The following is a 14,961-nucleotide window of genomic DNA, read 5'->3' on the forward strand; positions in this document are numbered from 1 at the left end:
AAAAGATATGAATGATAGATGGTATGCAAATTAATAGTAATTTATTATTAGCTACACGATCTGACGACACCTATATTTCAAAGTCAAAGTCAGCTTTATTGTCAAATATGCTAATTTCTAATGCTAATGCTAATGGTAATTTCCAACCGATTCGTTAACATTTGGGTCACAGGTGTGCAGGAGTCCATCCCAATCAAGTGGAAGGACGAATTGAACGTCATGATAATTGTCACAGGTGCAAAATGTTCATTGAAATCAGTGTTTTTGGCACAATTGTGAGCGCAAGAGAAGCTAGCTTGCGTCTCCACCTACTTGTGCAGGTACAAAGTGCTAGTTGTCATTTAAAAATGTAACATTTTTGGTATAATCTCCACCCGCTTGGCCATTTAAGAGGATCGAACACATATAAATAGAAGACAAAGACAAATCGGAGACAACTGGAGCAGCTAGCTCATAAAGATTGGGCTAAAAAAAGGATTGCGGTGAGTTGCAAGTGTTTCGGTTAAAGTTATAAAAATGATTTTGGTTGTGTGAGAAGATATTAAATGGTGATGGCGAGTGTCATTTTTCTTTAGGATTTTTGGTGTTTAAATTCCCGAATTTATTTGGGAATTGAAAAATATTTTATGATGCTAACGCATTTTTGGGCAAGAGTGAAAAGAAGCACTCAGGTATGCTTTAAAAAGTCTAATTTAATTATTTTTTTAAAAACTTTTTTTTACTTGTTTTCTGCCATTCTACATCTATTCTAGAATTGAAAAGTGTAACGTAGAGCAACATTCCCCAATTTGTTTGGGTTTAGTTTTTTTCCGATAAAGCACTGGTCAGACCTCTGGCAATGTTTTTCCCTCCCCACAGGGGAAATCATTTGCCTTTTGTCCATGTTAGCGCTTTGTTACAGCTTCAAATGTTGTTAAAATCAATATGTATGTATTGTATTTTGTACAGCTGCCCCCATTTCAAGATCAGATAACTCCAGACTCACATAACTTAGGAATTAACTTTTTTTCTGGTGAAAAAAGAGAGTATAACGTTTCTTACGCTCCATTGAATGCTTAGGTAGTCTAAAAAGTCAATATTCTGTGGGTCCTGGAATTTGAGTGAAAATGACAAAAACCCTGGCACTGGAGTGGACACATTTTTGCACATTGTCTGGAATGTGAATGAGTTAAGTGATTAGTCGGAACTGGGAGAGGATAGTTGGTTATGTCTTGATGACTATTTTTCTTTTCTTTTTCATTGAATAGCACAATGCCTGACCTGCCTCAGATGCCCCGTCACCACAGGGGACCTGTGTAGTTCGCCAGAAGAGGTCGAATGTAATGATGACACTGAGCGCTGCTTTCGTGGCTCTGTCGGTAAAGATACATGCCTTTATTTTTGTATTTTTTTAGCTGGCCACATTAGCATGGGTCATGTATTTTGTTCAGTTTTTTTTTCCACTTATTAAATGTAAGACAAGACATCAAATTAGCTGAATGTAAACAAAAATGTAGTCATGTGAAATGAAGCACTAAATACAGTAAAGTCTCGTTATATCGATATTCTCGGGAGTCCGAAAAATATCGATATAACCGGGACTATCGATATATCCGACCCTGCGCGCATGTAATTTTCTCCTTGCGTTCATAGAAACAGTATCGTAATAAGCGGTACTATCGATATAACCGATAGCGATATAACGAGACTTTACTGTATTATCATTGTCACAACAGAATATTTGATAGTGATGAATTCAGAATTGTGGTAATATCTTAATTAGATTGAAGGCAATGTTGAATGTCAAAATTCAATTGGTCACATTGATTTTTTTTTTATGGGATACCTAATTGGCGTTTTCGTGTTTATTATGTTTGTTAAAGTCATTATAAGTGCCTTGCACGCTGGGTCCGAGAGGACCATAATTTCATCTGTGCTCTATGTCATGCATATTAGCATATTTGACTATAAAGCTGACTTTGACTTTGACGTGACTTTCAGGATTTGGTTCTGACTCGGACGCCTGCTTGTTAGTCACCGGCTGCCTACCGCAGAACCTGTGCGGGCAAACGTTTAATCAAGAGATCTTGGGAGTTGAATTGTCGGCCGAATTAGAGTGTTGCGACACCGACCGATGCAACGGTGCCACGTCCGTCCAGCTCTCCATTGCAATGGCCGTCTCTGCTGTCATTTTTTCACTCTGGTTCATGTAGGATCCAAGACTCACTTGACAGGTTTTTTTTCTCAGAAAAAAAAAAAATCTTGCTTGATTGCATTTTTAGCCTGCTAAGAGGGAGAAAAATCATGCAGTGATTCTCAACTGTTGGATGGGGACCAAAATATAACGTGTTTTTATTTTCTGATTTATTCAGGACAGGACTGACACATAAGAAGTACCCCAAAAAACATACAAGATTAGGTATGATTAAGAAAATATTACTAGATCGTGCTGTAGTCTTTAAACAAATACAATATTGCTCAGATTTTGGCCAAGCAGGCATAATCGGTAGCCATGCTTTTAGTACTATGTCAATCTAATTACCTCATTGACTCCCAGACGTGCAAAAATGTGTCCACTGCAGTGCCAGGGTTTTTGTCATTGTCACTTGAATTCCAGGACCCACAGACTATTGAGTTTTAGGACTATATAAACATTCAGTACAGCCTTAGAAACCCCAGACTCCTTTCTTTCATCAGAAAAAAAGTTAATTCCTAAATTATATGGGTCTGGAGTTATATGAGCTTGAAATGAGTGTGGCTGTTCAAAATACAATGCAATACATAGATATGGGTTTATACTGTATAGCGCTTTAACAGATGAAGCTGGAAAATAGTGCTAACATTGAAAAAGGGGAAATGCTGCCCCCTTGTGGAAGTGAACAAATATTGCTAGAGGTCTGGCTAGTGCTTTATTGGCACCCAAGCATGAAAAAAACAACACCCGAACAAATTCCGGGAATGGTGCTCAACGTCATATTTTCAATTCCCAAATAAATTTGTGAATGGCAGTGAATGAGTTGAAAAAAGTGACACATTGTACATGCATTTTGAAACACTATTTTTAAATGGGAAAAAATACTTCAATCAGATATGTTGCCGTTCCTGCAATAAACACAGTTGAGAACCACTGACACCACCCCGTCCCTCACTATCTTGCCGTTCGCTTATTAAGGCTTCATTTTGACATATATTATCGATAATGTGCTATGATTATTTTTTTTTCACCCAGACTGTTACCGATGTCTGATTCAGCAACAGGGACGAGCATGGAGGAAATGAAAAAGGGCATAAAAGACAGAAAATGTTGCCATTTGGGATCATTTTATACAATACAAATTATACAACACATCTTAGGCGGAATTAAATTAGCGAAAGGCTAACGTACTGATTGCAAAATTTGCTTTCATGAATTAACTCCACATCTACAGTAAACATTACTAAACTAATTTAGCCTAGCCTAGCAGCTAACAAAATGTAGTCCCTCTGCAGCTGCGGCTAACACAGGAAGATACAAAGCCTCTTGTTCAGTTGCATATAACTCGCCAAAAACAAACATGCGAAACACTGTGGCGACCCCTGAAGGGGAAAAACCGAAAGGAAAAGAAGAAGAAAGATAATCTGAAATGCTACATGAAATGCAATTGCTTCTCTGTGTGGAGTGCACGAAATTTTACTTCTGAGTGTGTATTGAATTCCTTGAATTCCCGCAATCACCTTAATAAATGAAGCAATAAAATAGTTTTTTTTGTCAGTCAACACCACCCTCTAGTGTTGATATAACGTAAATGCAGTGTGTTCTTTTTGGTCAAGAAAACTCCAACTGTTGTTAATACCAAAAATAATAAAAAACTGAAGCCATTTCAACCAAAGACATGTTTATATTTTAATTTGAATTTTATCTGATATTCCCTTGATCGATTCATTTGATTTCCGTGTTTGGTCACGTGACGTTCGAACTATAACGGGATGTCGTCGCACAGTCTACTCTCTCGCTCGATAAAGTCGTTCCTCGGCCGACGCCATTGCCCTTTCAGAAAGCACGTGGTGTTCGACGTTACACGCAAGAAGTCGCTACTATTTTAACAACCCTGGTAACGTTTTTTTCCCACTCTCTTCTTCTCGTTTCCGCGTCTCTTTGTTTACGTCCTCGTGTCTTCTTCTTTTCAGTCTTATTCCATTACTTGTGGTTGGCAACGTTAAGATGCATTACCGCCACCTTGTGTGCCGGAGTTTCGGTGAGCAAAACTGACACTGACTGCCACATATCCAGGGCAGTCGAGTCGATTTAAATATAAGTCATGGAACATTTCCGCCATTAAAATACAAGTAACAATTTTGAACGACAAACTCACTCGCCTATATTCTTTCTGAAAAAAAAAGTATTATAACTGCGTCTTATTGATTAGTTGACCAATGTCTGTATTGCTGGATAAGGAACAGATGTGTTTTCAGTTATTTAAATATGTAAAAAAAATATTTCCTTTTTTTACTCATCAAGGCTGATTGTGTGTACTGTAAAAAATGGCGATTGTTTTATACAATACATATTGATTTATATGGCGCTTGAACAACAGCTGAAGCTGTAACAACGCGCTTAACATGGACAACTATCACATACAAATAAATAAAGCAAAAATATTTTAGTGTGTTTATATACATTTTGAGCAGATGACGGTTTTTAGTGTTAATGTAGTGTAAGAAACGGCGGAAAAAAAAACATATTTTAAATTGACAAACTTTAACTTAACATCTGACAAGGCCAAAACAAGCGTCAGAAAACAAAAGTCCAGCTCAATTCAACTGGTGTAAATATACAGTTCCTTGCCATTTCTCAAATAATACATTGCCTCGTTCATGGAATTCTCAAGGTGTGACAAAACCGGCTTCTATAAATAACCACATTCCAGTCCTTTGAGTGTTTCTGAGACTTTTTTTTTCCGTTGCGCGGTGAGTTTGTCGAGGCCGGTGGCCTCCAGGAAATGGCGACGCAATGCTAATGTGTGCTGCCCGGAGCGAGGACGCACGACTGGGAGGAGAAACTAGCAAAGAGCGACAGGCGTCGACAGCTTCGAGCAGCACTTAAAGGTAAGAGAACATTCACTGAAATACCATATAAATCACCAATAAAAGTCGTAAGAAACCGAGACGCTCGTCGTTTGATATGTATGCCAGTTTGTGAACTACTTTTCTTGTTAGTTCTCGTTGTTTGGTGACCGTTTTAATGTCTGCGGGTTTGTTAGCGGAAGATGGGCTTGGCTCTCCTCCGGTTTCGAAATCCTTCTCCTCCGGTTTTGTGGTGTCGCTTTGCTGACAAGTTAAAACATTTTTTTTGTGACTTTCTCTTCGGCAGGAAAGAAAGATGAGCGACCCCAGTGCGCCCAAAGTCGAACTTTTTGTCAAGGTAAGGACTGGATGTTTTTTTCGACTGCCACTCAGGTTGAAACTACGCGACGGAGATTTATTTCGTGAATTATTAAATATTATATTCTGGTCTGTGTATCGTTAAGCGTACACGAGGCAGAAGTCTGTCAGAAAGCCTGCGTTGACTGACAAGCTGTGTAAACCACTAATCTTATTAAAAGCACGTTAACATCAGATCTGAATTTATATTTAGTCCTGCAGCCTGCTGGCCACAGAGAGTATTCACATATTTGTTTCATGAAAGAGTTCAACGCTCTTATGTTCTGCACAAGTTTCCATAATGATTCCTCTGTGTGATCATGTGCTACACCCTCTACTCTTTTTTTTAACTCTCCATGGAAGAAAGATGCTGTTGTATTACCGTAACTTCTCGGAATAATGCTGCCACTTCATTTTCCATACATCCAATTCAGGGTGTCATTTAAAGATTAGATTTCATGTTTGGAAAAATAAAACTAAAGTAGGTCAAAGGGTTTCCAAAGTGAGATTGAATCGTTGTATTGTGTTTTGGTACTCAGCTTTGTTCCTTGTGGTTGATAGAAACAGTAAATAGCTGTGCCTTGCATGATTTTGAAACGCATTGTGTACAACGGACATGGCTATGTGATTCGTGGGGAAAAAAAGAGATACTTTTGTGAGATGCTGAATGCATAATTTCTGTTTTGTCTTACAGGCAGGGAGTGACGGCCAGAGTATCGGCAACTGTCCCTTCTCCCAACGTCTCTTCATGGTGCTATGGCTGAAAGGTGTCACTTTTGATGTTACCACAGTAGATATGAAGAGGTATTTGATGCACCTCTAATTGACTTAGCTTGAGATTTTAAAGCACATTGACCCTTAATCAAAAATAAAAATAATATTAATCATCTATTTTTTTTTCTCCTTCTCATAAAAGGAAACCGGACATTTTGAACGACTTGGCTCCCGGTGCTCAGCCACCCTTCTTGTTGTACGGCAAAGAGGTGAAAACGGACACCAACAAGATCGAGGAGTTCCTAGAGGAAAATCTCTGCCCCCCAAAGTAGTCGCCCGCATTTATCCTTTTTTCCATTCCTTTCTTTTTAATGTGGTCACATACTTTTTTACTGAATAACCATGGCTCCCTCTTCCTTTCAGGTATCCCCGTCTGGCAGCGCGTAACCCCGAGTCAAACACAGCAGGCATGGATGTCTTCTCCAAATTCTCGGCTTACATCAAAAACTCCAACCCGCTGACCAATGAAAGTGAGTCAAATACAATTCGCAACACACTTTTTTTTTGAGTGAAGGTTTTGAGATGAAAGGTCTTTTTTTTTTTTTACTTGTGTGCTCAGATCTCGAGAAAGGCCTTCTGAAAGCTCTGAAGAAACTCGACGACTACATCGGCTCCCCACTTCCTGATGAAATTGACCAAAATAGCGCAGAAGAAGTCACTTCCTCATCCCGCCCCTTCCTTGACGGCCAAGACCTTACGCTGGCGGATTGTAACTTGCTTCCAAAACTCCACATTGTCAAGGTCATGATGCTTTTCTCACTTTTTCTGCCTTCAATGGGCATAATTTCTATTTAGTACTTTTGATTTATTTATGTGTGGACAACACCCACCCACAAAAATACACAGACCTAAAGTATTCTCTTCATTCCAGGTTGTGTGTTTACGGTACCGAAAATTCTCCATCCCTCAGTCTCTGTCCAACCTGTGGAGGTACCTGAACGCAGCATACGCCCGAGATGAGTTTTCCTCCACCTGCCCGATCGATGATGAGATCCACTTGGCTTATGCTTCTGTGGCCAAAGTTCTCAAGTAGGCTTTGGGGGTTGGGGGAGAAAAAAACAAAAGTCGGTTTGGATTCATCCTACATTTAATAAGTGGAAAAATATATACAAGTGTACAAACAAGCGAAACATCAGCACATATGTTATGTAATTGAGGTTGCATACAATCAATCGCATTGCCATGTCAAACTATTCCTAAAGTTTAGAATTCCATGTTTGTGGCGCTGGGGAGGAAATGGAAGTAGTTTGAACAATATTATTCTCCCGGTTCCAATCCACACGTTCAGGTTCACACCAAATACGCTTCTTTGTTCAGTCGCGTAAATACAGTGACCCCTCTTTCATCACCAGGGACAAAATTAAAACCCACGTATGATCTGCAATCGTGAGAGAACATAAAATATATAGCATTTTTTATCTTGTTACCGCTCCTGCCTTCTTTAACTCATTCACTGCCAGACGATGTGCAAAAATGTGTCCACTCTAGTGCCAGGGTTTTTGTCATTTTCACTCCAATTGCAGGACCCACAGAATATTCAGTTTTAGGATTACAAAAACATTAAATTCAGTTTATGGAACCTTTAGAATCTCTTCTTTCATCAGAAAAAAAAGAGTTAATATCTAAGTTATATGGGTCTGGAGTTATCTGATCTTGAAATGGGGGTACATACATTTTGACTTATATAGCGCTTTAACAACAGCTGAAGTTGTAACTAAGTACTAACATGGACACAAGGCGAATGTTGTCCCCTCGTGGGAGGGAAAAACATTGTCAGAGGTCCGACCAGCGCTTTATCGGCACCCCAAGAAAGAAAAACCAAATTCCGAACAAATTTGGGATTGGTGCTCCATGTCACACTTTTCAATTCCAGAATAAATTTGGCAATGGCAGCGAATGAGTTTAAAAAAGTATTTAAAAAAAACTTTTTAATGTATACCTTAGTGCCTCTTTTCACTCTTGCCTAAAAATTTGGGACTATCATAAAACATCACTCTGAGAGGAAAAAAACAGACAAAACATGCTTACCCAGAGTTATTTTATATGTCACACTCAGTCACGTTTCTTGAAAAACTAACACAAAATGTTAAACCCAAGCAGGTCATTAAAAAGCTAGCTTAATGCTATCATTTAATGTGAAAGGCTTTAGATGCACTGGTGGAAATTAGCATCAATGTTAATAATAGACCCCAGTGGTGCCCGGCGGGCATGTTGGGGAAATAACACAACTTAAAATTCTACCCTGTGTGTAGATTGTTAAAAAAAAAAGTTTCAAAATCCACATTATAGCAGGGATGGTCATTGTCCTCAATGGTTTTGTACTTTTGGGAGATTTTGTACCCACAAATCTGCTAGGCCTATTGAAACCATATTAATACACTTAGAGTAGCTTCAACGACGGTCTTATTTTCTTTCGTAGATAATTCAACAACACAGGCCTGTCAAAGTATTTGACATTTATTACTCCCCGATGCGACAAACCCGTCAAACTTTAAATGTAAAAGCATTTATTTTTGGTTGTCGTAGCACACAATAAATCGGAAGTGGGTGGATGCATGTTGCACAGACGCAGAGACAGGAAGCCATTTTAAGAATCTATTGAAATGCTTTCCTTTTCTGCTGTAACCTGCTTAGCCAAAGCGCTTCACCCTACATTTCAAGCATGAATGAATCAGATGATATCATGAAATATTTGTTTATACGCGTCTGGCGAGCCGACTGTACATAGCCGACAAAAAAAGTATTTTCCGGGTGGGTAGTTCTTAGTCAGCAAGAGCACAAATGTTGCATAATGCTATTCAACTGATCATACAATACCGGGTGTGACAAAAAACATTTTGACAGCTGGTATATTATTTATTGTCCTTAAAATTAAAGGACAACCGACGTCACTTTTTTGTTTCCTAACTGACATCAGAAAGTTAGTTAGTTCATTTTGTGTTAGCATTTAAAATGACTTGACAAGTGACTTGAGAGTTACCATATTTTCCAGTGTATAAGGCACACCAGAGTATAAGGCGCACCCCCAATCAATGGTGCATTTTCAAACTTTTACCATTATATAAGGCGTAACGGATTATAAGGTACACCAATGAATGAAAAAAGTTTTCCAAATATAATATATAAATCTATAAAGGTTTCTCCAACGCTTTTGGGTGTGATTTATACACCGGAAAATACGGTAACTGAACTTCATATAATGATATGATACTTAGACTCACTTTTGACCAAATGAAAGATTAATTCAAGGGAACAAATGTAAACCACCCAAGTGCAAGTTCAGATTATTATTTTTTTTGTACATTGTGTTTGACATATTTTCCTGTTTTGTTACTTCTATTTGGAAATGTGGCCAATCAAAGCTAACATAGTTTTTTTGGGGGACTGAACTGTTACCTCAATGAATCCATAAAAGCACAGGTGTCAAAGACATTTTTTTGCCGCCGGCCACATTGTAGTTATTATTTCCTCTGGTGGGCCGCGATGAATTTGGGGAAGACATTAGAATGTTTAATCCCCTCCACATATTACATGTAGAGCGCACAACCAATTAATGAATAACTAGTTTTCAAATCTGAAGTCAAGCATAATGGCCGATATTGTGGTTTACATCCAAAAATATGACATTTTGGTTCAGATTTTAGCAAGCATCATGGAATTTCACAAGTTTGATTTGCTTTCGCGGGCCGAATATAATGATGTGATGGGCCGAATTTGGCCCCCGGGCCTTGACTTTGACACCTGTGCATGAGAGGCACAGTGTCAAATATTTTCAGGACCTCGTTTTATATTTCTTAATGGACTGTAAAGTTCAATACAGTTTCAGGGACCCGAACTCAATAAAATGTTTTTTTTTTTGTTTATTTTATGCCTCTCTCTTAACTTCCTGTTTCTTAATATATTGCATGTTGTTATTATTGTTATTTTTTTATGACACACTTTTACTTTCCAGTTTATTAATTTACATGATTTACTTATTTTTTTGTGTTACCATTTAATTCGCAGAAAAGTGGCAATGAAGCAAGTCTATTGAAATAATTGGCAGACAAATGATTCTATATTGATTTCCAAAGCCACATTTCATCAGTGTATTCCTTTCAAAATAAACTATTTTTTTTCATAACGCGCAGTATCTTTCGTCTCTGCTTACGCTACGATGTCCTATTTTGCATGTTTATGGTCACTTGGCATCGGAACTTGATTTTTGTTCATAACAGTTGATGCAGATTTGATGTTGGGTCAAATCTGCCTCTAGGTCTGATGTTTATGTCATAAATGGTACAAAAAAAGTTTAACCCTTTCAGGAGGGGTTGGGAAGAGGCAGCTGGTCTCCTGTGTCAGTACTTATGTTATTATAAGAAAAACATATTTGATACATATCTCCATGCATGAATAAAAACCAAAACTTTCCTTTTCCAGTCATTCTTAAATGATTTGGATGACAAGTTGGCAAAGGGTGACGTGACACGCCGTGTCCGTGGAAGCTTTCAGGCCAGCAAGAGGCTGAGCGCAGGGAGCAGGAAGAATGCTGCTCCTCTCCACTTGGCGGCATCGAGCGCCGACGCCCCGTTACAAAGGTCTGTATTGCAGCACACGTTGGTGTAGTTGAAATAAAGGCCGCTGGTGTATTTCTGCCCGCTCACGCCACATTGAGAGGGCACAGCGCAGCTTTTTTCATACAAGGTGATCTGAAGTACACCTAGAGATGAAGAAGTGGAAAATGTAAATGTCTACATGTTATGTTCGGGCATAGAAACTCATGCTAAATGTTGCCATGGTCGAATCGCGCTTTCTTGAGGGGAAATTTTATTTTGAAAATAAGCTAATTGGAAGTTTGTTGTATTTTTTTTCCCCCATCTGTAATCTCCAATTTTTAACCTGTGTTTTTTTTGCCTTTACTCAGCAGAAGTACCGTGTTTTCTACACTATAAGGCACACCTAAAAGAAAAGATTCTTTCAAAAGCTGACCATGCGCCTCATAATCCGGTGCGCCCTATGTATTGAAAATGTTTTAAAATGTCATTCATTGAAGGTGCCCCTCATAACAATAATAATAATAATAATAATAATAGATTTCATTTATAAGCACCTTTCAAAACTATCAAGGACACTTTACAGTCACAGGATACGGTGCGCCTTATGTATGGAAAAGGTTTTAAAACACAAGTAACATCCGACTTACGACCACCCGTACTTACGACCACGACCAAAACTTGCGAGTCATTTAGCCTCTGAGTCTCTATTCAACATTTTGAATGTATTTCGACTCACGACCATTTTGACTTACGACCTTTTGGTTGTAAGTCAGATGTTACCTGTATGTCATTCGTTGAAGTTGCGCCTTTATTCCAGAAAATACGATATTTGGATCTCATTCACTTCACCACATCTTTGAATTTAAAGTCAACGTTGAGCACAGCAGAACAATAGAGGAAATATTTTCTAACGTGGGGGCATCGGAGATGTGACACAGTGAATCTTTTGTCTTGGCAATTTTCGCAACAATCGCTCCACAGTTTGACACACAAAAGCCATCACCTCGTTTTGCTGTTGAAACGCTGGACAGACAGCGATGTCCATCCGCGCAACGCTCGGGAAACTTGAGGCAGTCCATCGGAGAAATGGCAGGAAACATACAAGTATAACACATCAAACATGCTGAAACACAACACAAAGAAAATGTTATTTTTTTCATGACAACAAAGGAAAATGATCATAGTTCTTTTCAAAATTGAAAAAAAATGTTGGATATAATACAGATAGTTTGCATTGGCCAATCACAAATTGTTGTGTAAGATTGATCTGCAAAGCAATAAAGCAAGTGAAAAAGCTCTGATGTTCAAGTCGGCTTTTCCTGACTATTTTTTATTTTCCTAGGGGAAGCCTGCAGGTTATGTGTAAATACAGACTGCTATCCAGAACAATTCATAAGTCAGTCCACCTTGACCAACATCCAAGTGCAAGCTGAAGAAAAACTCCATATCTGCCATCAACACGGTATAGGCTCTTTTTTTAACATTAGTTTAGAAAGTCCAGTAAGGGAAAACATAGTAATATAATTCTATATAATGTCACTTACTTGCCAAAGGAAGACAACACAGTAGCAGGAGAAGCTGCGAGACTGATGCAAACATGATGCTTCCTTCCACTCCAACGCGTCACTCACGAATCTTGCGGTAAACTTCTGCCGCAACTTTCCTAATTTCTTTCTAATTCAATTCGCCTTTTCTGCTGAAGTACACACCCCTCTTATTAGTGTTCTGCCTCTTCATGAAACTTCGCTTCATGAAGTCTGCAGTTTCTGAGAAACGACGTTTTTGACGTTTCGTCAACTCTTATCGTCATTACACACAAATAAAAAACAGAACACAATGAATGTGATAGATGCTGAAAAATTGTGCGACTTTGCACGGAGCTTGATGAGAACCTCAGAAGCTTCAACTAGAAGCAATTAAACTGTTGTGCCATACGTCAGCGAATCCGCCATGTTGGATGTGTCAGATTTGTAAGGCGACGAATACAAATCTACAGACTAATAAGACTCCATAACGCTTTTCATTCACACCTTCAAAAACAAAAAACATATCCACTTTTGAATTCGATGTTGAGAAATGTTTCCTGTGATATCCCTGGGAAATGTATCAGGAATTGTGTTTGTAGGAAATATTTTCACCCAAAATTTCAAGATTGCTAAACCTCTGTAGTTATTTCCATATCATTCTGCTTTTAGTTACATGCCACAAATGACACATTTTCTTTGACTGAAAGTAGATAGCAGGAATGTGCAAATTCTGCTTAATTCCCATCTTTATGCACCACATGCAGTTATAACTTGTTGTCACTTTTTGGGCATATTTAATTTCATTTGGACTCTGTTTTAGTGCATCTGTCTTTGGAGCTCACCCAGTGTCACAGTGGATTCTCATTAGAAACTTGATGTAAAACCTCATTGCAAAATTCTTCATAAAATAATCAATTACAGAATACAACACTGTTCCTCAGAGTAAAAAAGAAAAGAAAAAGAAATATCCCATCGGAGCACTTGACGTGTCATTTACACAAGGATGCAAACTAAGACCCGAGAGTAAGACCTGAGAGAGTCAGAAGATAGGAACGTCTAGGTTAACCGAATTATCCTTGAGTTGTAATGGGAGACGCGAGGAAAACATGTTGGATGGTCTGCTGACTGGAGGTCTTGTGATGGGACCAGTCAAATGGCTTAGACTGGATAAGCTGTTTACAAGTTAATTCGAGAAAAGCACAAGATAGCATCATCTATAGTGTACAGATTCACACAAATTAGTGAACAGATTACTGGTAATTGTTGTTGCTTTCCAAGGGGTGTATCTTGTCGCAGCAGTAGTAGTTCTATACACTGTACATTTTCTTGTATTCGGTTTGCTACATATAATGATTCATTTTATGATTACTGATTAAAAGAAAATGTCATTTTTTTTCTCCACATGTCAAATATTAATGCATTGAAAAAATAACTTTTGACTTCCTCCTATAGAATAGGCCAACAAAAATGCTTTGGAATTAAATTGTACAATCATAAAGGTTCGTCATCGCAAAAGTCATTTGAAGTGTCATGCAATCACAGCGAGATAAGTTTTGAAAGGCGCTTATAAATGAAATGTATAGATAGATAAATAGAAGTTAAAAAAATGATCTTGTGACTGTAGAATGTCCTTGGGAATTTTCAAAAGCGCTTAGAAATAAAATTTATTATTATTATTGTTATTATTATTATTATAAAATGATATTTTATTTCAGAAAAAGAAAACAGTATGAAGCAACAGGAAGTAATTTTCAGAGCAGCACTGCCACCATGTGGCGTATCAAAGTATTGCTTATTCTGTGACTGCCAAAAGGGCACATGCCAATATATTTTCTATTGCATGAGAATTTAATATGCATGTCAAACTTTTAATAAAGACTAATTTTGGTACGCCAAACCGGAAGCTGCTTCATAAAATGAGTTGATCGAGATAAACTAAGTTTAATCAATATTAAAATATAAGGTTTTTTTCAATGCTGTACTTTTATTGCACTATTTCATGTTTTTTTTTAACAGTTTCACTGATGTGTTATTTAAAGTGACACAGCTGAAGTCGCGTTTGTTCATGTGTTTACATGTATGTTTGGGTGTTGGATCTTTGTGAACAGATGGCGTTCTTTAATCCTGTCTGTGCCCTCTACTTGCCATCTTTCTTCCACCCCCCCCCCCCCCCAACTCATTCATTTCTCCTATGCTGTTCCGCTCCTTTATCTGCCCAGACATTTTGTTTTTGTCCCACTTCACCTCTTATTTATGTCTTTGTGCCGTCCCCTGCACATGACTGTTCTTCAGACAGTCAAGAAGGAATGTTGTCCTTCCGCATTAATCATCAAAAGTAGTACAAGGCATGACTGTGCAAATGTAATTGCTGACAAGATTGTGAACATATTGTTTATTTTACATAACAATGCTTTAACTACACACCATGTCATAGTGCAACGCGTTTATCCACTAGTTCAGCACCGTTTGACCCATTTGGGAAAAGCTTAAAAGATTATTTTTTTGTCATGTCAAGGACAAAAACATCCAACCGCTCCAAATAAGCAGGCGTATCAGGGTGGTGATATCAGTTGTGGCATATCTGACAGCATGAAACAAACAAACAAACAAACAAACAAAAACACATTGAATAATTTTCATTTCTTTAAAATGTATTGAATCATTGAAAAGAACGGCACACAGATCAAACGTTAAATTAACCCTTACACATTTTGCATATAATTATAAATAATTGAATAGTAATAATA

General features: G+C 38.1%; 2 protein-coding genes across 2 annotated transcripts; one reads left to right on the forward strand and one right to left on the reverse strand.

Moving 5' to 3' along the window:
* Positions 1-2,194: 2,194 nt before the first annotated feature.
* clic1 (CLIC family member 1) lies at positions 2,195-10,276 on the forward strand. Its single transcript, XM_089023029.1, has 7 exons — positions 2,195-5,064; positions 5,330-5,380; positions 6,074-6,183; positions 6,296-6,421; positions 6,517-6,623; positions 6,713-6,894; positions 7,025-10,276. The coding sequence occupies exons 2-7, from the start codon at positions 5,339-5,341 to the stop codon at positions 7,184-7,186; spliced, it is 729 nt and encodes a 242-aa protein (XP_088879155.1). The 5' UTR covers positions 2,195-5,064; positions 5,330-5,338; the 3' UTR covers positions 7,187-10,276.
* lypc (ly6 domain containing, pigment cell) lies at positions 8,595-12,978 on the reverse strand. Its single transcript, XM_089023030.1, has 3 exons — positions 12,233-12,978; positions 11,692-11,811; positions 8,595-10,852 (listed from the first exon to the last, which is right to left on the reverse strand). Exons 1-3 carry the CDS (start codon positions 12,285-12,287, stop codon positions 10,641-10,643), a joined length of 387 nt encoding a protein of 128 aa, XP_088879156.1. The 5' UTR covers positions 12,288-12,978; the 3' UTR covers positions 8,595-10,640.
* Positions 12,979-14,961: the final 1,983 nt, after the last annotated feature.

The sequence above is a fragment of the Hippocampus bargibanti genome, linkage group LG20, assembly GCF_051943395.1.
Source record: "Hippocampus bargibanti isolate YZ-2025 linkage group LG20, ASM5194339v1, whole genome shotgun sequence".
In the NCBI taxonomy this organism is placed as follows: domain Eukaryota; kingdom Metazoa; phylum Chordata; class Actinopteri; order Syngnathiformes; family Syngnathidae; genus Hippocampus; species Hippocampus bargibanti.